The sequence below is a fragment of the Eleutherodactylus coqui genome, chromosome 1 (genome assembly GCF_035609145.1).
Source record: "Eleutherodactylus coqui strain aEleCoq1 chromosome 1, aEleCoq1.hap1, whole genome shotgun sequence".
NCBI classification, from domain to species: Eukaryota; Metazoa; Chordata; class Amphibia; order Anura; family Eleutherodactylidae; genus Eleutherodactylus; species Eleutherodactylus coqui.
In genome coordinates, this window is record NC_089837.1 from 177,943,325 (window position 1) to 177,963,964 (window position 20,640).

General features: G+C 41.1%; 1 protein-coding gene across 1 annotated transcript in view; it reads left to right on the forward strand.

Moving 5' to 3' along the window:
• Positions 1 to 20,640, forward strand: part of PHF3 (PHD finger protein 3) — a 66,929-nt gene that overhangs the window by 14,553 nt on the left and 31,736 nt on the right. The window contains exons 2-7 of the mRNA XM_066604202.1: positions 2,118 to 2,384; positions 5,592 to 5,741; positions 8,403 to 9,960; positions 15,891 to 16,209; positions 18,470 to 18,647; positions 19,932 to 20,076. Of these exons, the coding sequence (XP_066460299.1) occupies positions 2,141 to 2,384; positions 5,592 to 5,741; positions 8,403 to 9,960; positions 15,891 to 16,209; positions 18,470 to 18,647; positions 19,932 to 20,076 (2,594 nt within the window). The 5' untranslated portion in view covers positions 2,118 to 2,140. The remainder of the gene's footprint in view (positions 1 to 2,117; positions 2,385 to 5,591; positions 5,742 to 8,402; positions 9,961 to 15,890; positions 16,210 to 18,469; positions 18,648 to 19,931; positions 20,077 to 20,640) is intronic.

Consider the following 20,640-nt stretch of genomic DNA (forward strand, 5'->3'; position numbering starts at 1 on the left):
CCTGGTACGGAATAAAGCGTTTTAATGGCCACCCTCAAAAGACATATGGGCGGTCGATAAGGGGTCAAAGGGAACCTGTCATCACCTTTGAGCCCCATAAAGTACGTCATGTGACTCAAAGGTGAGGCGACGGGGCGTCTGAAGAGCTGTGTTTCATACTCACTGAGTGCCCCGTTTCTGAGTTGAGTTGGTGCACAAACATAGCCTGAGTGTTCTTATATGGCTCTTCGCATGTGCTCTGCCATTCATTTCTGTAATCTATTATTTATTTCCACTTGCAAAACCTGCACCATATCTGTGTGCCAGTGGTTGACAATTTTCTGGTAACTGTTGTTTAATTTTTGGCAAAGATTTGATCTCATAATGGGAAAATAAGATTGGAAAATAAGAATGTTTGTTTTTTTTTTTTCCTGGAAAACATTTTCTCTAAGGGCGCATGTGCACGGGCAGGTTTGAATTGCGGATGATCTAAAGTTCAAGCCCCCCATAGGGAGACATGGGCGTCCACAGCTTAATTAAAGTATGCGGATTTGTTTTGCGGACCTTCTTGTCCAAAAAACAAATTGCAGCATGCTCTATTCTGCCGCGGTCCCGCACGAATGGCTTCCATTGAAGTCAGTGGAAGCCGTCCGATCCGTTGATCTCACTCAGACGTGCCGCGGATCCAGCGGGAAAGCAGGAGATTTAAAAAAACAAACAAAACTCCAATTCCCACGTGCTGGCGCGCCCGCCCACATCCACAGAGGAGAAGACGGAAGACCCGTACAGCCACGCAGAGGATCCGGCAGGGTGAGTAATGTCCTCTTGCCGCCGGTAGGGTGGGATTCCGCTGCGGGCTCCCGCCCACAGAATCTAACCCTCCCGTGGACATGAGGCCTAAAATTATCCTTGAGTCGTGGCTTACTACATTGTTACCAAAGAATGGGTTGTATCTGTTAAATTATCTGCATGTAGGTTTAAATGATATAACATTTACTAAGCAGATAAAGAGTATTGATTCCAAGCACTGCGGGAGGCTCCTGTCAAACCATGGCACAAATTGTAGAGTGTAATATAGTACAGATAGTCCCCTACTTGCGAACATTTGATTTACGAATTTTGCAAGATACGAACTATCTGTCCTGCACAGTATGATGTAATGCTATGGCATTACATCATACTGTGCAGGGACCGGAGAGGCTTCTATCAAGCCTGATAGAAGCCTGTTTGGTCAGATCGCGGGACGCTGTGCGGTTGCTAGGCAGCTGGGGGCCTTCTGAAAGGCCCTAGGGCTGCCTATGCAGAGCGCCTATCAAGCCGTGCGCTTGATAGGTACTCTGCATAGGCAGCCCTGGGGCCTTTCAGGAGGTCCCCGGCTGCTGAGCAACCGCACAGCGTCCCGCGATCTCATCGCGGGACGCTGTATGGGCCCCCTGAACGTCGGGTGCAGGCTGTTTCTTACAGTGGGCACCCGGCAGCAGCAGTTCTGACGAGCCGCGCCGCTCGTCAGAACTGTTAACACTTTAAATTCCGCTGTCAGAGTGGTATTTAAAGTGTTAACAGTACCGACGAGCGGCGGGGCTCGTCGGAACTGCTGCTGCCGGGTGCCCGCTATAAGAACAGCCGGCACCCGACGTTGTATGGAGCGGGATCCACCCGCGATCCCGCTCCATACAACCATTTGTTCGGACTTGCGAACAAATCGACTTGCGAACAGGCTCCTGGAACGGAACCTGTTCGCAAGTAGGGGACTAACTGTATTGCAATAAAGCAGTATAACACAGTACTATTAGTGGGCTTTCTATTAAGGCAGGAGAATATCACAGTATAGAGATAGGGCAAATGCATACAATCACTCTTGGGTTTCTGGCAGGGACCGGACTCCTTTGCGTCCAGGAGACTGTAATAATCTATTCTCTAATTTTCTACAAATTGATTTGCATTCATTCCAGTTTTAACTTTAGTTTTCTGTCTTAATGGAGAATAAAACATTAAAGAATCCCTGTAGGATGATAAGTTAAGAAATGTACTTACAAAGTTATTTATTTTATGTACATTTAAAGTGCTGGGTGTTGTCAATATGTTACTAGAAAGTGTTAAAGAACTTGGTGTAATTGAATAACATTTTTTTTTCACAGGACTGAAATATACAGAATTCTTCATGGATATAGTTGACACATTCAACCATTTAATCCCTAGTGAACATTTGGATGATGCCCTGTTTCTAGGCGATAACCTAGAAAGTGAAGGCTGTGACGAATTTGCCACAAGCCAACATGCCATTGAAGACTCCTTGAAGAACATGCTCAGTGACAAGGATCCCATGCTTGGATCTGCAAGCACCCAATTCTGCCTACCAGTTTTGGATAGCACTGAAGCCAGTTTTCAATTATCAACCTCAACAGGTGTGTAGATTTATCGGAATTTGATCTTTTTTAGCCACATTATTGTTAGGTTCAGCAATCAGGTCATGTAATCTGAGCCAGCAGGATGGTTTAGTAAACCAAATAAAGTTGCTTCCACTAAGCTCTGCAGAAATGGTTTCCAAGTGTTTGGTATCAGCAGTGTCTTTATGTGACAGATCCAATATTGAGAGGTAATATAAAGGATACAAACGTTTGCTGTGAACAATAGCACTTCTTTAAATGTTAGGTGAACAACACTTATGTCATCAGTGACTCAGGCACTGCAGATTTGTTACTGAAATTATCCCATTATTCTGAATAGAGTTTTGAAGGAATCCTTGGGCTTCTTGCACATCTTATTCAGGTGTATGCCACAGATTTTCAATTGCAGAAATTTCTGCAGCAAATCTGCACGTGAAATGAGGAAAGACACATAAAAAGGGAATAAAAGTGGGCATAATTTAATATGGATAGTCGAAAACTATAGTAACGAGAAGAGTCACAATAAAAAATAAATAATCTGGAGCAAAAAAGAATAAGATAGCAAAAATAAGTAAAAAAAATGCATCAAGGAGTTTAGGTTAAAAAAAATCTCAATATCTGATAACCAGAGATTATGTAGAGTTATCAGTGATTTTCCTTTCGCGGAAGGAGAATCGCAGCATGCTCTATTTGGTGCGGAAAATCGTATTGACGGTTTCCATTGCAGTCAATGGAAGTCGTCCGTCCCGTGGCACTTCCGCAGTGAGCACTGCAGAAATATCGTGGGAATCTGTGTCACAGCCCTACGCCAGTGCGTCATGCCCTGCACTTTGCAGTCACGCTGGCTCGCCGGCCGAGACACTCGCGGCAGATCCGGACAGGTGAGTATGGGAGTATCTTCCGGGGCACCAGGTCTGATTTCGCTGTGAGAATTTGCAGTCGGAATCCGACCCCGCCGTGGGCATGAGGCCTTACATAGAGTTATCAGAGATTATATAGAGTTATACCATTGCATAGATAGGATCCAACACAGAATATAGCATGACATATACTTGGATCTACAATGAAATTTAACTTTTGTGGTTTGCCACATTACTCTAGAAGCCGATTTACATATCATATGCCCTAAATGCCCCCTTATCTGGTTTATTCTACTTGCTCATTCTACATACTTGATCTTTACCAGTTTGCATACTTTCTATTGCCCTATTAACACAGAGCAAAGCAAACGATGCCCAGCAGCTTGTCTCAGTGATGCTGACTGCTGTGCTGTTACACAGGAGCGAGTATCGTTGGCATAGCTGAGAACGCTGCTGGCATGGAGGTGGAGTGAGCCGGGAAACCGTCCCCTCCGTCCGCCTCCATTCACTGTAAGCAGACAGCCGTTCAGAAGTGAACAACTGTTTATACTGAACGGCTCATCGTTCAGCTTTCTGCATGCAGAAACTAAACGTGAACAATTCTTGTTCAGTCGCTGCATGCATTTACACGGGACAATTATCATTTGGATTCCCGTGGGAGCACGGGAATTTGAACGATTCTGAACCATAATCCCGTTTAAATTGGCCATAATGCACATTGTTAATTTACATTGTTAACTTGACATCATTTGTATTTATGCATTTTTTGTCACCATTTCCAGCTACTATTTCTTCAGGCCAGCAGCTTACTAACTGTTATTTTGTAATATTACTAGATCACTAATAATCTAGTGTCAGCCTAAAGTCTACTTTTTTTTTAATAATACATTTCAATAAAAATATGGAAATCTATACAATTAACTACAATTTGTGGGCATTAGGGCTCATTCACACGAGCGTATTGTCACCGAGTATTAAGCACGCGTATATCCTGTGTGTAACACGCGGTGAATGGAGGCAATGAAAGTTGAGGGACTTTCTTTCTTCCATGCACACTTGTGTGTGGGCACTGTGTATCTATTCACAGGAGAGATAAATTGCAGCATGCTCTATTTCTCTGCATATCATACGCAGCTCTTGTGTGGGTTGCATATGAAACACTGTCCATACGCATGCTTTGCATGTGGCCAGCGTTTCCATGCGCATTCCCACACTGAACAGAGCGAAAAAAAAAGCAAAACACACTGCGCTTGTCTGTGACCGCGTCATATTTGCGGCATGCTCAGAGACACACAGCCCATACATGGTCTCTGCCAGTTCCCTGCCAGCAGAACGTATGGCCTGTAATGTGTACAATGCTACGGGAGACCCACAGCTTTGTACACATACCGCCATGTGAACGAGTCCTTAAGGGGTTAACTCCCCTGCTTTGCTGCTGTAGGGGAAATAAAGCATTACGTAAATAGCAATATCATCAGTGGTCTGGCGGTGTAATGCACAGCTGTGTTGTCTTCTGTTAGACTATTCACATTGATTAATTTAAATAGAAAAAACATTTTCCAATGAGTATAGAAAATCGTGACCAAGTTATTAGGCTTTTACTGGAATCTGTGTCTATATAGAAATAATCAGTGTACATGATGTGAAGTTATTCTGCTCCATTTTAAAAGCAAAGTGAAATATTCCTTTGTACATATTCTCTGGATTACAGTTCTGAGCATCTAGTCCATTACTTTTTTAACAATAATCAGATGACATCATTTAATTTGGAAGTTAAATCATTGAAGAACGATTCTATATCATTTATAAACCTAATTACACCCAAAACCATGTAGCAGCTCAGGCTCTGTTCACAGTCAGCAGACCCCCCGGCAGGTTTCTACCACATTTGACTGGAAAAAAAGGTGGTCGTTTTTTCAGGCAAAATGCAGATGCAGCGGCAGGACATCACAGACCCCATTGTAACTCAGTGGGGGGCATCAGACGCCATTTGTGTCTTTTTGTGTGACCTAAATGGAAACAAAAATACAGATGTGAACAGATCCTTGTAAATGCACAAATAAAAACCATAGAGAGTGTGCGCTCACACCAAAAACTACAAACTGAAAGCCATACAATGCAGTTAGGAGTACTACGAACGATGGCAACGTGCTGGGGTATATTGCCTGTCTGTGTTATAAGTACAATAACATGGCAGGTTTGCTACTTGCTTTCCTATCCTGAAGAAGGTTTGGGTAGGCATATTGTTTGCTGCTTACAATGGATTTCTCAGTTCTTTTGTGGCATAAAGATCTTGACATCCCATTTTAACTTTGTGCAGAAAAAGTTTTCTCACTTGCTAAATTTTCAACTTTTTTCCCTCAAGGTGTTGGTCTTGATGACATAATGGATATTAGTGTTGATAAAATCACCGTGAATGATGAAGAGGATCTGATTCTTTCAGATAAGAAGGCAAATAAATTGGATGAAACATCTAGGAAATCAGTAAGGAAATCACCACGCTTAAAAGCACAGGGTAAGTTTCTTTTGCTGTGGACTGGTAATATCTACAGTCTTTTTTTTAAATTGTACCAAATTCCTCTTCTCTAATACATAATGATCTATTTCTATTGTGTAAGGTTGCCCATACATCCCCTTCTCAAAAAAAATGGGCTTATCTGGGGATCAGAATACATGTACCGCTGCCCACAGCGCCCTCTTGGGACTGGGCAAATGTCTCTCCAATCATTGCCAGGAAGGCATTGCTCTGTATGGCCAGTGTTAAACATTTAGGGGCGACGGGAGGTAGGATGTCGCAATAACTAGATATATTCCCAGGATGCATTGCATAACCTGTTAACTATATCATCAGTGCCCTGTTACTAGCAAAGGTTCCTTGACAAACATATAGAAGGTAGCCTCAGTCTACCTAACTGTTCATCTTAGAAATGGCCTGGCAATGTGATGACAGGGTCATTCCACATCAATTGGACCAATTTTCAAAATCGTCCCCACTCGACCGTCTCCGATTTTGCTGAAAATTTACTCAGATATATGTATATGTTTGAAACGAGGTTCTGTGAAGTTTTAGCTCCAGATCTTAAATACCTGTGGCACTGTCGCCTTTACACTGGAGGTCCCACTGAGCTCGCGGCTTCAGCTACAAGGATTTTGCAAACTTTGGCACATAGGCATTATAGAAATATACTGGCTATGATGCTGAAATTGGACATACTAGCTCAACTTTTGCTGGTGAACACAAAAAAATTAGTACCGGCTATCACAAAAGAATATATCGGCCACAATTTTGTGTCAAAGTAGCTTGAAAATCACGCAGCATGACATTTACACCAAACTTTGGCCAAGTATAGCTCAAGACCAAAAACGACTTGTAACCGGTGCTTTGCTCTGTACACCAAACAGCTACATGGCTTTGCACTGCTGCAATATCACGGTCAAAGCATATGTATTTGTGAAGATATTCACACCCACATATGATGAAAAATGTTAAATGATCAAATCTGACCTATTTTTAAGGTCAAATATCTAAAAAAGGGTACCCCTCAAATCTATTTATTTTGATATCAGTCGAAAGAGCAAATTTTTCTCTACAAGGATCATCATTTTATTTTTTGGAGTCTTTCAGTTTAAGAAAAGAAAAATGCCACTGAACATGGCGTTTTTAAACATACGCAATGAATGATAAATGCACTATTCAAACCCTTGCGTTGGTCCATGGTGGTTATACCACTACCAATTCCCTAAGAATTGGTATTATAATCCTATTAAGAATTGTAATAATGCCAAATCTGAAATTTCAGTCGACGACCATGATGCATTAATAAATTTCATGCATCCTCATGGACCAGCTAGCTTCTTTCACTGGCCTGTGAGAAATGATACCTGCTGGATTCCTGAGCAGTCAATCATTGCAATACTGCCAGCACCAGCTGCAACAGCAATGGGACGACAATACAGCTTCTTGGAGCCAATTATGTTGCAAATTCAGCAACAGTTCCAGACCACTTAGACTGAACATTATGGCTTGGGAACCAACAAAAGAGACCCAATATTAGGCTTGGGATCCTAGGCTAAGACACCCACCCTCAGGCTTCGGAACCTGTGATAAAGAGACCGCCCGTGGCTGGCCTTGCACGGCTATCGGGCGTGGCCCCTAGGCGATGGGGCTGCCAATTCTCAAAAGATTTGGCATTATTACAATTCTTAATAGGATTATAATACCAATTCTTAGGGAATTGGTAGTGGTATAACCACCATGGACCAACGCAAGGGTTTGAATAGTGCATTTATCATTCATTGCGTATGTTTAAAAACGCCATGTTCAGTGGCATTTTTCTTTTCTTAAACTGAAAGACTCCAAAAAATAAAATGATGATCCTTGTAGAGAAAAATTTGCTCTTTCGACTGATATCAAAATAAATAGATTTGAGGGGTACCCTTTTTTAGATATTTGACCTTAAAAATAGGTCAGATTTGATCATTTAACATTTTTCATCATATGTGGGTGTGAATATCTTCACAAATACATATGCTTTGACCGTGATATTGCAGCAGTGCAAAGCCATATAGCTGTTTGGTGTACTGGTCAAAGCACAAATTACCAATGGTTTTTGGTTTTGAGATATATTTAACCAAAGTATGGCTTAAGTTTGCAAAATCCTCGTAGCTGAAGCCGCGCGCTCATTGGGACCTCCAGTGAAAGGGCAACAGTGTCCCAGGTATTTGATATCTGGCCCTAGAACTTTACAGAACCTCGTTTCAAACATACATGTACATCCTTATAAATTTTCAGCAAAATCGGAGATGGCCGAGTGGGGACCACTGGTCCACTTGGCATGGAATGACCCGACAGCATTGGAAGGGAAGAGCAGCATTGCAGGTGTCACGTCATGCTTTTACTTACCTCTAGCTAGAATATTAATAGAATGTTTCTAAAAATTATTTTTGTTGGAAAAATGTTACTGTGGCCCTACTGTTCTTACTGTGTAGTGATTTGCATAGATAATAATTCACAATTTTTTCATGTGTATGGACTACAGAGAAATCACTCACTTTTAAGCAGTTCAGCACTCCCAGTTACAGCAGTCTGCAATCAGACTCCCCGAAGCTATATAAAACGATATGGTTACAAAAGTACACTTTTTCCAAATTGAGTTCTTTTTCTTGTCTTAAACAGAATCCACACGATCGCTGAGGAAAAGCACTGTTGAGCAATCTTTGAATCCTGTAACAGTTTCAAGTCCAAAAAAAGCTAGATATTCAAGGAAAGATACAGCAGCAGATAAAGGGAAAGGAGAAGAGAATGTTCTACAGTTGGAGACTGATGAAGTAACAGCCAAAGGAACTATTCCAGTAGAAGAAGCAAGCACTTCTCCAGGAAGTTCAAGGAGATCAACAAGGATAGCAAATAAGGAACTGAAGGATAACAATGATACTGCTGAACAAGAAGCAACAGAAGGGTATTCTAATCCACTCAATGATATTTTAGCTAATAAGGATTTGGAAAAAGAGGGACAAAAGGCAGAAATTTTACATGAGGAGGCTCTTGTTTTGTTAACTGAAAATGCTAATAAAGTTGTGGATGCAATGACAGAGCGTGGCTCGAGTAATTCACAAGGGCTACAGAGTGCTGACCAAGCCGTAGCAGAAGCCGCCGAAGAGAAAGAATATCAGTTGTATCAGCCTGAAGATAAAAAGACAGATATAATATATGATAAAGTTCATCAGGAGCTCGCGCTTTTATCAGGGGTTGTTGAATGTAATCTGGATGTGAAAGCAGTGGTGCACGCAGACGTGAATGATGAAAGTGTGTTGCAGAATGCTGATCAAGGATCCATACAAGGTGGCAATACAGAAGCTCGCTGCATTCCTTCTGAAGGTTTAGATCCCAGTGATAAATGTAATACTGACACAGATAATTCTGCTCTAGAAACCAGCTCTAAAAATTATCCAGAAAGCTGGAAGAGTGAAGAAAACGTTCAGGTTACAGAAAATGAGATACCAATTCAGAATGATAATAGCAAAAAGAAAGGTCATAACAGAAAGGTTGTGAAAAAACTAAAATCCACCTCGGCCAAATTGCGGTTGTCTGAAGAAAATTCAGAGAAGAGTCTTGTTGCTTCAGAAGACGCCAGCTTAAATACCAAAACCCGAAAAACGGGGACAAAAATCACAAAAAATCATCATCCTCCACCTATGAGCCAACCAGAAAAGCTGAAAAATGTGAAAGTAAAGAAGAAAATATCTGAAGGCATGAAGGCTAATAAAGTTGCTTTAAAGAGTAAAGTAAAAAAGAAGTTGGATCTGGTTGACAAAAAACCCAACACATCTACGCTGTTAAAACAATTGGATGATGCGTTAAGAGATAATCAAGGAAGTTTTAAAGAAGTGGCACCAGTGGTTTCATCTCGTGCTCGCTCTAGGAGCTTGTCTCATTCTAGTGACAAGGCCGGCAGTAAACAGGCGTCCTCAAAAGGGGGCTATCAGGCCAAGGATGATGGAGAAAAGAAAGAAGCCAGCGAGCAGTCAGAAGAGAAAACTAAGTTGAAAAAGTCACTGCCACCTCGCCAGAGGAGGAGTAGTAAGAGTATTTCCGTTGATGAGCCACCTTTGTTTATTCCTGATAACATTCCTACCATCAAAAAAGAAGGAACAGATGGGATGTCTCTAACTGATAAGTATATTTGGAACCCAACCAGACATTGTAGTTCTTGCAGAAAACTTCATGGCAATAGGTACGTTGGTTCTTTTATCGTTGTCGTTCTAATTTTTATCTCTGTTCTATTTAATTATTGGCTCCAATTTTGTTTGTTGAAACCCTAGTAGGCTTGGTTGTAAGTTTTCAGTTGGTGCAACTTAACCCCTTAATGGCGAAGCCTGTTTGGTTTTAAAGGGGTTTTCTGAGTATCTCCAACATTAGTACCAGTGGGGGTACACATAGTATATAAAAAAAAGCAAAACACAGTACTCCCCTACCAGCACTGCCATTTCAGCCTTCTATTTACTTCGGCGACAGTATGGTTATATATTTTGATGACCAAATTGGGCTTCGCCCATCCTGTAAAGGAAGAATAAAGACCCAATTCTTATCAACCAGATTTAAGGCTGATTTAGTCACAACGAGTATCACTCAAAATTCGCTCAAAAGAATCTTTTGAACAATTCTCGTTCTGTCTGAATGCAGGGACATCGTGCAGTTTTCATGCACGAGTTGCTGATCGCTGAATTCTAGCTTGCTAGAATTGCATGATCAGCTGTTCTCATCGGAACAGGCTGTTATCAGACGGCTGTGCTGATAAGATTCTCTGTGCCTGTGTCCTGCTGTGAATTCACAGCAGGGGCACTAGCAGTCAGTGCTGAGAAGAATACATCAGTTTTCTTATGCAAAACAGCTGTGTTGTTCTATTAGTGCCCGCAGCTGTGTCCTGCTGTGCCTGCATAGCTCTATAGTAGCTAATTAGCTACTATAAAGTATGCAAAGATGAGCGCTCAAAACTGTCACTCAAACAGCTGTCAGTGTAAATGGGGTATTAGCCTTTTTGGCATCCTTGTTTACACACTGTAACATATTGTTAACCCTCCTACTCAGCATCAGTAATGGCCCTTTTACATGGGCCGACAGTCGTTTAAATGCCTGCATGAGCGCTGACGACACTGCTAAGGTCGTGCAGAGAGTTTAGACTCACAGACATCTCTGGATTATCACTCATCGCTTCACCTTCTACGTGATGCGCTGAGCAGGGAGTGTTTACACACAACGAGAAGCCACCAAACCAGCGAACAACCACGAAAAAATAGAGAGCGATTTTTTTTTTATTTTTTTTTGTGTTTACACAGAACAGTTATCGCTCAAATGTATTTGTTTGAATGAATTTTGAGCAATAATCGTTAAGTGTAAATGGGTCATCAGAGATACCTAGAACACTCAAAAGCCCTTTTCATGTGAGATTCAGTGTAAACCATGAGTGTTTATGTATACTGATGAGTTGCATTCCATTCACACTTGCACCCAAACCCATGGCTCTCCATCTTTAATTCACATATATATGTCATATTATATAAGGTATGTTATTTACCATCGTATATACTAAAGTTCTTATTTCTTACATAAGGAGCCAAAAGCACACATTATTTTTTCAGATATTTTTTTAAGCCTGGAGCTAAGCTGCATGGACAGATTTACGGCATAACCCTCTGGTTGCCTGCAGCTGCCCTAGAGGGAGAATGTAAGCGGCATACATAGTTATTATTGAGCTACTCTAGAACAGTGTACGCGCTCATACACTCCCTCTAGTGGTTGCTGCTGGTAGCCACAACACAATAATTGATTTTCAGGGAATTTGTGATGCCACATTTCTACCATGCTTTTTTTCCCCATTTCTTCAATTTTTATTCAACCAAATTCATCACATGCTGCACAATAAATTTGTCATATCTTTAACCCCTTACCACCCGAGACAGTTTTGGCCCATTTTTCAAATCTGACATTTCACTTTGTGATATTAACTTTGCAATGCATAAACAAGCTATAGTGTTCAGCGGAGAGATACTAACTCCCTGATGTACAGCTTGTAAGACAGTCATAACATATTAAACAGTTATAATATTTACTATATGTGTACGTTACGCTGGTATAATTTGCCTAACTGCTCTTTTATTTCTCCAGGATGATAGAAGGCTTACAAGTATTTTTTTTAGATTTTGAAGAACATTCCCAAAATCAATTTTTTAGGGACCAGTTCAATTTTGAAGTGTCTTTGATGTTCCAAATATTAGAGAAAAACCCTTATAAATCACCACATTTTAAAAATTGCATCTCTCAAAGTATTTAAAACGGTATTAAGGAAGTTTGTTAACCCTTTAGATGTTTCACAGCTGTTAAAGTAACGTGAAATATAAACTTTTTTTTACTTGCTGATTTTCACTTTTTCTCCATTACACAGCAGGAGTTAACAGTTGTCCACACCATATTTATTACTCTGATTCTGCAGCTTTTAGAATTACCCCACGTGTGGCTCCTGTGCATCATATGACTCAAACACAGGCCTCAGAAATGAAGGAGCACCTGGTAGATTTTGGGGCCTCTCTTTTATTAGGACTTTTTCTAGGCACAATTTCAGGTTTGCAGATGCCGTGGAAAAGTACACTTCTGCTTTTTATTTTCACACAGGGGGTCCAATTGAAAAGGGGCTGTCCAGTAAGCTAACAGAAGGAAATGCCATAAGATGCATCTCTTAAATCCCCCCCCCCCCCCAACTAAAGTAATTTTTAATTCATGACATTTCTGTCAGGTAGCTTAACGGGCTAATACACTGAAAACACATTTTTCCATCCCTGACCCCCTCACATGATTGCCTGTCATACTCTGGAGGTTTCCTCTGTGTTTTGCAGCCACTTTTGTAGAACCCCCCCCCCCAGTCTGATGATTATCAGCCACCATCTTAAAGCTGAGATTTTTTCACTTTTAATCAATCTCATGATGCATTAGCATTGCATTAGCTTAGATTATACAATTTTGCCTGCAGGATGAACTGTTTTTGATTTATCATTACCTCCTGTGTTCACTTAAATAAGCTACAGACCATACATATATAGGCAGGGAGGTGAGCTGTGATGTCCTCTATTATAACTGTGTGATAGGATCTGTGTGATTATCAGTAACTGTGAGAGGAGTGCCTGTATCCCCATCAACACAGTTTCAGTGGTAGATCCACGTAGCAACATCACACAGACTGAGAAATGTATTAGAAAATGTATCTGTAACCCTCAAATAGATCTTAGCTGGTCAGAACTGAGATCACATGACCATTTGGGAAAAAGAGCCTGGAAGTTTCAAACAGAAATAACTAACCAAGGCAACACTAGTCGACTTTCATACACTGGGGAGATAGCTATATCATAATTAAATTTAAAAAAATCACTGGAGTGGCCCTTTTAATTTTTTTCAAATACCAGAAAGTCCCTTTAACCCTTTAGTGACGGAGCTTTTTTGCTTTTTTCCATTTTTGTTTTTTCCTACTCCCTTTTAAAAAATCGTAGCTCCTTAATTTATCCATCGACGTCGCTGTATGTGGGCTTGTTTTTTGCGGGATGAGTTGTATTTTTCAATGGCACTATTTATTGTACCATATAATGTACTGAAAAACTTTAAAAAAAATTCTTAGTGGAGAGAAATGGAAAAAAAACGACATTCCACCATCTTTCGGTGCGTCCTGTTTCTACAGCACACAAATTGCAACAAAAACGACCTGATATTTTTATTCTATGGGTCAGTACGATTGCTACGATACCAAACTTGTATAGTATTTTTTTTGCTGTAGTACTTTTATTTTTTTTTTAAAGATATTTAATTTTTTTCAATTATTTTCTGCGGTCATTTTGTGCGCGCAATACCTTTTTTATTTTTTTGTCGACGTAGTTGAGCAAGGGCTCATTTTTTGCGGGATGTCCTGAAGTTTCCGATAGTATCAATTTGGAATACATACGACTTTTTGATCACTTTTTATTGCGTTTTTTCTGGGAGACAGGGTAACTAAAAAAGTGTATTTCTGGCGTTCTTTATTTTTTTTTTCAGACGATGTTCACTGTGCGGGAAAAATAATGCACTAATTTGATAGATCCGACTTTTACAGACGCGGCGATATCAAATACATATTTTTATTTTATGATTTAGATTTTTTAATAATAGATATGGCAAAAGGGGGGTGATTTAAACTTTTATAACTTTTTTTTTTTTAACAATTAAAAAAACTTTATTGATTATTTTTTTTACATTACTTTGAAGTCCCCCTGGGGGACTTTAACATGCGATGCTTTGATCGCTCCTGCAGTATGACGTAATGCTATAGCATTACGTCATACTGCTTTTTTACAGGCAGTCTTTCAAGCCACCCTGTGTGGATGGCTTGATAGGCAGTCTGCTAAGGCAGCCCTGGGGCCATTCATTAGGCCCCCGGCTGCCATGACACCTGCACGGCTCCCCCGATCTCACCGCGGGGGGGCCGTGCGGGACCCCCAAACAGCGTTCGGGGGATTTAAATGCCGCTGTCAGAATTGACAGCGGCATTTAAAGGGTTATTAGCCGCGTTCGGCCGAGCGCAGCTATTGCCCGCGGGTGTGAGCTGTAATAAACAGCTGATGCCCGCGCTGTATGGAGGGAGATAGCACCGCTACCTCCCTCCATACACGTCCTGCAACAGCAGGACGTAGTTTTACGATAGGGCAGTCACTAAAGGGTTAAAGTGTATATTTCTCTTTTCCGAATAAGCTGCCATGTGTATATACTTGAGGGATAATACTATATCTGGCCTTTATATGGCTTGTATCCTGTAATTTCCCCTCTGTAGACTGGCTTTTAGTTCCTTCTGAGCTGATGGAAGATGTCTAGAAGTTATGATGTGTTCGCTACACTGTGATCAGAGAGAACTGCAGATTCCGCTTTTTGCAACACACATACATGGATACATACATTCATAACTGCATTCTGAAGGAACATTATAAATCAAGACTGAGCAGTATTGATGTGATTTCAGTAGTTGTGGTGCAGTTCATCATTTACTGTTATATATAACAGCATGTCTGAGTTTCTTTCTGCTTTCTGGTCATTTTCAGTAAATAAAGTGAATTGCAAGTTATTAGTTATCACATTGGCTATATAACAACAAGTTTTTTGAAAATTTAATGACCATATAAGTTACGGCCCATTTAGACGGGACGAATGTCGGGCAAACGATGCCCCACACTCATGCCCCCACACAATAGCTCCCGTGCTGCTGCACGGGAGCTAGTATCGCTGGCTTACAGTGGGGAGGCTGGAGCAGATTTCTTTCCTCGCCCTCCCTCGCCTTTCTCCATTGACTTCTATAGCGGCTGTTCAGTACTGAACGGCTGCTATTTACACTGAACGATGATCGTTCAGCTCATCGACCATCATTTATGCTGCATAAATGATGCCCGATGAGCTGATCGCTCAGTGTAAATAGCAGCCGTTCAGTACTGAACGTCCGCTATGTTAAGTCAATAGAGAGGGGGGGGGGAGGGGGCGTGGAGAGAAATCTTCTGCAGCTGCCCCATGCTGGCTACTCTGTAAGCGAGCCAGAGCTACTAGCTCCTGCGCAACATCCTAGGAGCTAGGAGACACAGGCACGCGTGTCGGGCATTGTTTGCCTGACACGCGTCCCGTCTAAATGGACCCTTCGTTTTTGTAAATGGATTAGCAGTTGCTCACTCCATCTGATAATTGCCACGCAATCTGCAAACTTTTCAGACTAGACGTGCCCATACAGTCTTGGCCAAAGGTTTTAAATGGGGAGAGGAGAATAAGCCACTACCAGACACCTCTGGCTGCAGCTTTTCTTTTGTTGGAAGAAAACAACTCAGCGTGTAAACGTCAACATCCTTCCTTCAACCAACATAAATTTTAACATCTTTCCTTCCACCAACATGATCTCTCAGGGCAGATTCAGCATGCACATAAGATAATCAGCCGGTCTTGCTGGGTTCAGCCAGCTTTTCTCTTACGTGTATGGGGGGGTCCTTATATATCAAAACTGGCTGTGAACATGGTGTTCATCTAAATTATATTAGACATGATGAACTGCGTTCTTTTGCAGTATAATTTGCATCTTTAGCCCACATTTTTTAAATGCATTTTTTCTTTCCGCAGGTTCATGGTCGGTTGTGGAAGGTGTGATGATTGGTTCCATGGAGAATGTGTTGGCTTAAACCTCGCTCAAGCACAGCAAATGGAAGTGGATGACAAAGAATATATATGCGCAAAGTGCTGTGCAGAAGAAGAAAAAACTGATATTATAGAAAAAGACATTTCTAGTGATAATCAGAAGACTGATGTACATCAAGATCTCAAAACTTTAGAAAATGATAAAACCATGGTGACAGAATGTCATGGCTTACCGCAAGAAAAATCCAAGCCAAGTGATGATACCGTGAAAAACAAAGAACACAGAGTTAAGATTTCCAAAAAGGTATCTACATGCCTGAAGTGAGAGAGCAGAACGCTTCTTCAAATAGTATTTCTAAATGTTTTGAAATATAGCTGATGCAAAATCAGTGGTCACCTTGCAGAGTTGTACTGGAGGCACAATTACTCAAAAGAAACTTCAGGGCCAGTAATCATGGGTGTTCTGCAAGTCCTCGATTAAACCCTCCTGAGAATCCTGGGGTTATCAATAGACCATATGCAAAAGGAAAAAAACAGGTGTGCACTCCCTGAATCCATAATACACAACTAAGCTGGCGGTACATGGATCATATAGAATCAGAGATAGACAGTGGATAAATAAGGCAACCACTATCTATCTATGATTCCATTTGGTCTATTAGCCTACCTGCTTAGCTGTGTATTTTAGATTCAGGAGAAGTACACCAGTTTTTTTTCTTTTCCATATGGTATCTAACCACATCGCTCTTTTCTTTATTGGTTTCATTTGTCATGCTGCTTCCTGTCCATCCCATGTAATAAATTGTCAGGATAATGACCTGGCATCGTGGTTGTGCTGTGGCAGGAAACTTAAAGAGGTATTTAGTTATCGCCTATTCACAAGGGTTAATTCACTTATCGGTGGGGGTCTGACCACGGGGACCCCCAGCGATCCAGAGAAATTGTCCCTGGCATCCCTGAATTTTGATGGCTATGGCAGTGCATGTACACCATCACTCCATTCACTTCAATTGGACCGCCAAAGTGAGTCGAGTTCAAGTGCTTTTCAATCTCCTGTAGTCTTATAGAAGTGAATGGCACTGCCAGATATTGCTGAGTCCTTAAACTCTGATCTTTCTGGCAGTTCTTATAGAAGTGAATAACATGGTGCCAACGACCGCATCAAGGATTATTTCTCTGGTTCGGTGGGAGTTCCAGTGGTTGGACCCCTACCCTGATCTAGCATGGACTTTTATTCACGTTATTACCCACCCGGCGCCATCAATCAGAGATCATATTTGCTATCTCATTGTCACATATCGTTTTTTTTTTCCTCTAGAGGAATGAAATGATGAGCTCATGGTCATCTAATCACACTTATATGCCGTTTAACCCTGCAGATACTGCAGTCATTGCTCATTTTCAATGGTAAAGCAAAAAAGAAAATGTAATGAAAGTATGTTACAAGATTGAGGAGACGCACACATGCTTTTAAATGAAAAGTGTGAGAAAAGTTAGGTACACTTTAAATATGGAATAGATAAAAATGGCAAAAAAAACTACATGTAAGACCCCATATCCACGGGTGGGTCGGATTCCATGGGAGGAATCCCGCACGGAATCCAGCCCTGCTCGTGGCTAGTGACCCATGCTTACCTGTATCTCCCTGGCAGCGGCGTCTGCACGGATGTCTCCACTTATGGGTTCGCTGTACTGCGCATGGTCCTCACAGCTTTCCCGCGGGATCAGCTGCGGACATACTGCGGATCGGACTGCTTCCTTTGACTTTAATGGAAGCAGTCAGTGCGTGATCCGCACAAAATAGAGCATGCTGTGATTTGTTTTCTGGTCCGCAAAACAAATCCGCTTGCTTAAATTAATTTGCGGATGCCCATACTTCCCTGTAGGCGGCTTGATTTACGGATCTCTGCAAATCCAACCCGCCGGTGGACATGATTTTTTAAGACCAACTTTGAAAAGTTGCTGCAGGTCTTGTTTTTGTGGGAGCGTTGCATGGGAATAGGACATATGTGTCTGTGTGCTGTGTGATTCCTATGTGAGTTGCTTGCTTCTGGCCATGCGAATACTGCCCTCAGATAGGATAATACAGGAGACCAGACATATTTCATATGCAAAAAGAATGTGGGGAAAATACTGGTGTGAAGGCGTAACACAAGTTACTAGAAGATTAAGGTCCAATATGCCATAGTTAAAGCACTTCTTTTTTATTATTTCACAAAATAAAAACCAGCAATTGAAAATGCGTTTCGGGGACGGGGACTTTATCAGTTCAGCTGGATTGAACACAGCAGAATGCCTGGGGGTGACACAATTCCAAAGCCTTTTTAGATGTGCCAGAGGTCGTGTATGTGGCAAGGAGACAGGGGAGAAAGAAGTGCTTCTATCTGACACCCGTGTTTACCTGTGCAGTTTGGAGAATGGGGTTTTATAGACAAGTGGGAACCATGATAGCTAATTTGTTTTCTTGTTTGTAAAGAACCTTCCCTTGTGGTTCATTTTATACTGAGTATAGGTAGTGTCTTACGCCTTTAGTAATTAAACCATGATGTTATCTTTGCTCTTAGATCTCTGGCGATACCAGACATTCCACCGAAAACAGGGATTCTGATATAAGGAGACAACACATCTCTAATCGCAAGAGCTCTGCCATAACAGTCCACCGAGTTGCAGAGGAAAGAAGTGAAAAGTCTTCAAAGGATCTTGCAAATGCTTCAACTCATGATGAAAAGACTACAAAGCCTGGTAAAGCAGAGAGCATCCATGTACCTTATATATGTTGTTGAAGACTGTCATTTCCCCCGTTATCCAGAATTCTTCAGCTGTGATATTGATAACACATACATTGTGTTTTTGCGATTAGAAGTGCTACAAAACTATGTTATTTTAATTGATGGCAAAATTTGCCGTTAGAAATTTTTAAGGTACTACATAAAACCAGATTTTCTGTACTATTTTATATTATAATGGGCATTTTTTATGTCTCCAAGTTACTTTCTTGTATCATTTTTGGAGTTTAGCAACTTAAAAATGTAGTAATAACCCACATTTGCACAGGTAAATATAACTGGTTCATAGTTACTATCACTGGTACAGATATACACACACAAGCCCAGAATGATGGAAAGTAGGGGGATATGTCTACAGGCATTTTCTTTAACCAGAATGGTCAATGAAGCTGTAATAGAGAATTATAAAGCATTCACTCTATTTCTGGTTTGGGAAGTTAGACTTGCACCAAAAGTGCCAATTGAGAACACTTTCTTAAAGGCATATTTCCATCTCAATCAATAATTGCTACCTGTCTGGTGCAGACTGCTTAGCATCAATCGCTATAATGTCTCAGGGTAATAAATAGAGATGAGCGAGCGTACTCGGAAAAGCACTACTCGCTCGAGTAATTTGCTTTATCCGAGTAGCGCTGTGCTCGTCCCTGAAGATTCGGGTGCCGGCACGGAGCGGGGAGCTGCAGGGGAGAGCGGGGAGGAACGGAAGGGAGATCTTTCTCTCCCTCTCTCCCGCCCGCTCTCCCCTGCTCCCCGCTGCGACTCACCTGTCAGCCGCAGCGGCACCCGAATCTTCAGGGACGAGCACAGCGATACTCGGATAAAGCAAATTACTCGAGCGAGTAGTGCTTTTCCGAGTACGCTCGCTCATCTCTAGTAATAAACAAATTTCTTTGTATTCATCTTGAAAAGGAGTGCTGTGGTCTTCCTCTATATATCAGATACACCCAACAGTCTTCCAGAATCAGTAATGGACTGACACAGCCCCTACAACTCCACCTTTCTTTTTCCAGTTCAGTACGCGGGCTCACTTGCTAAGTTTCCTGTAAGAGCATTGCTAGGGAAAAGATTTTCTCCAATAAACTTACATATTTACATAAATTTGGTGATTAAACAATGATTTTCTTGTAATAGCTACTTTTCTACAATAGATAGATAGCTACACATAGATGATGCATATGTTGATCTGTTTAGTTATTTAGTAGAAGTAACATTTAAGTTCTATGTTTGATTTTCAATACAGGTTTTATTGAGAAGTTAGACTTGAAAAAAAGAAAACCAGAAAAAAAGGTGTCATCCGGTGTTACCTCCCCATCTACACCAAAACCATCTGTTGAGCAAATAAGACAAAGCGTTCGCCACTCTCTAAAAGATATACTAGTAAAGAGGTATGCCAATCTGATGTATATTGTGTACAGTACTATGCTTAAAAAAAATAATTCATCAGTTTAACATCTTCACCTCTAGTAGCACTTCTGGATGACTTATGGTAACAGCTGTAATGCTCGCTATTAGTTTACCACCACCAATTTGTTTAAATGTGCAAAGTGTATGTGACGTATATAATAGACTTACAGTACATCGCTTATATGAAAATCTATACATTTTTTAAAAGCCCCTTCAAAAAAACAGGATTTTTGTACTTACTGTAAAAACTCTTTCTTGTCTTGTTCATTGACTATGGGTATAGCCACTGCCATTAGAAGGCGGACACTAAACAGAAAAAAGTGTTAGCGCCTCCTATCAGCTATATTCTTACTGCAGGCACTAATCTAATCAGTTTGTATACAAGCAGTAGAAGCAGCCAAGTAGGATACGAAAAAAACAACAGTTAATTTAACAATATGAGTACTGTTACTTTGTGCACTGCAAGGAGAACACTCCAACAAGGAGAAGTGTGTGTAAAGTTCTAATAACAGACTGGTTGGGTAGAGATTTAATAGGAAGTACAA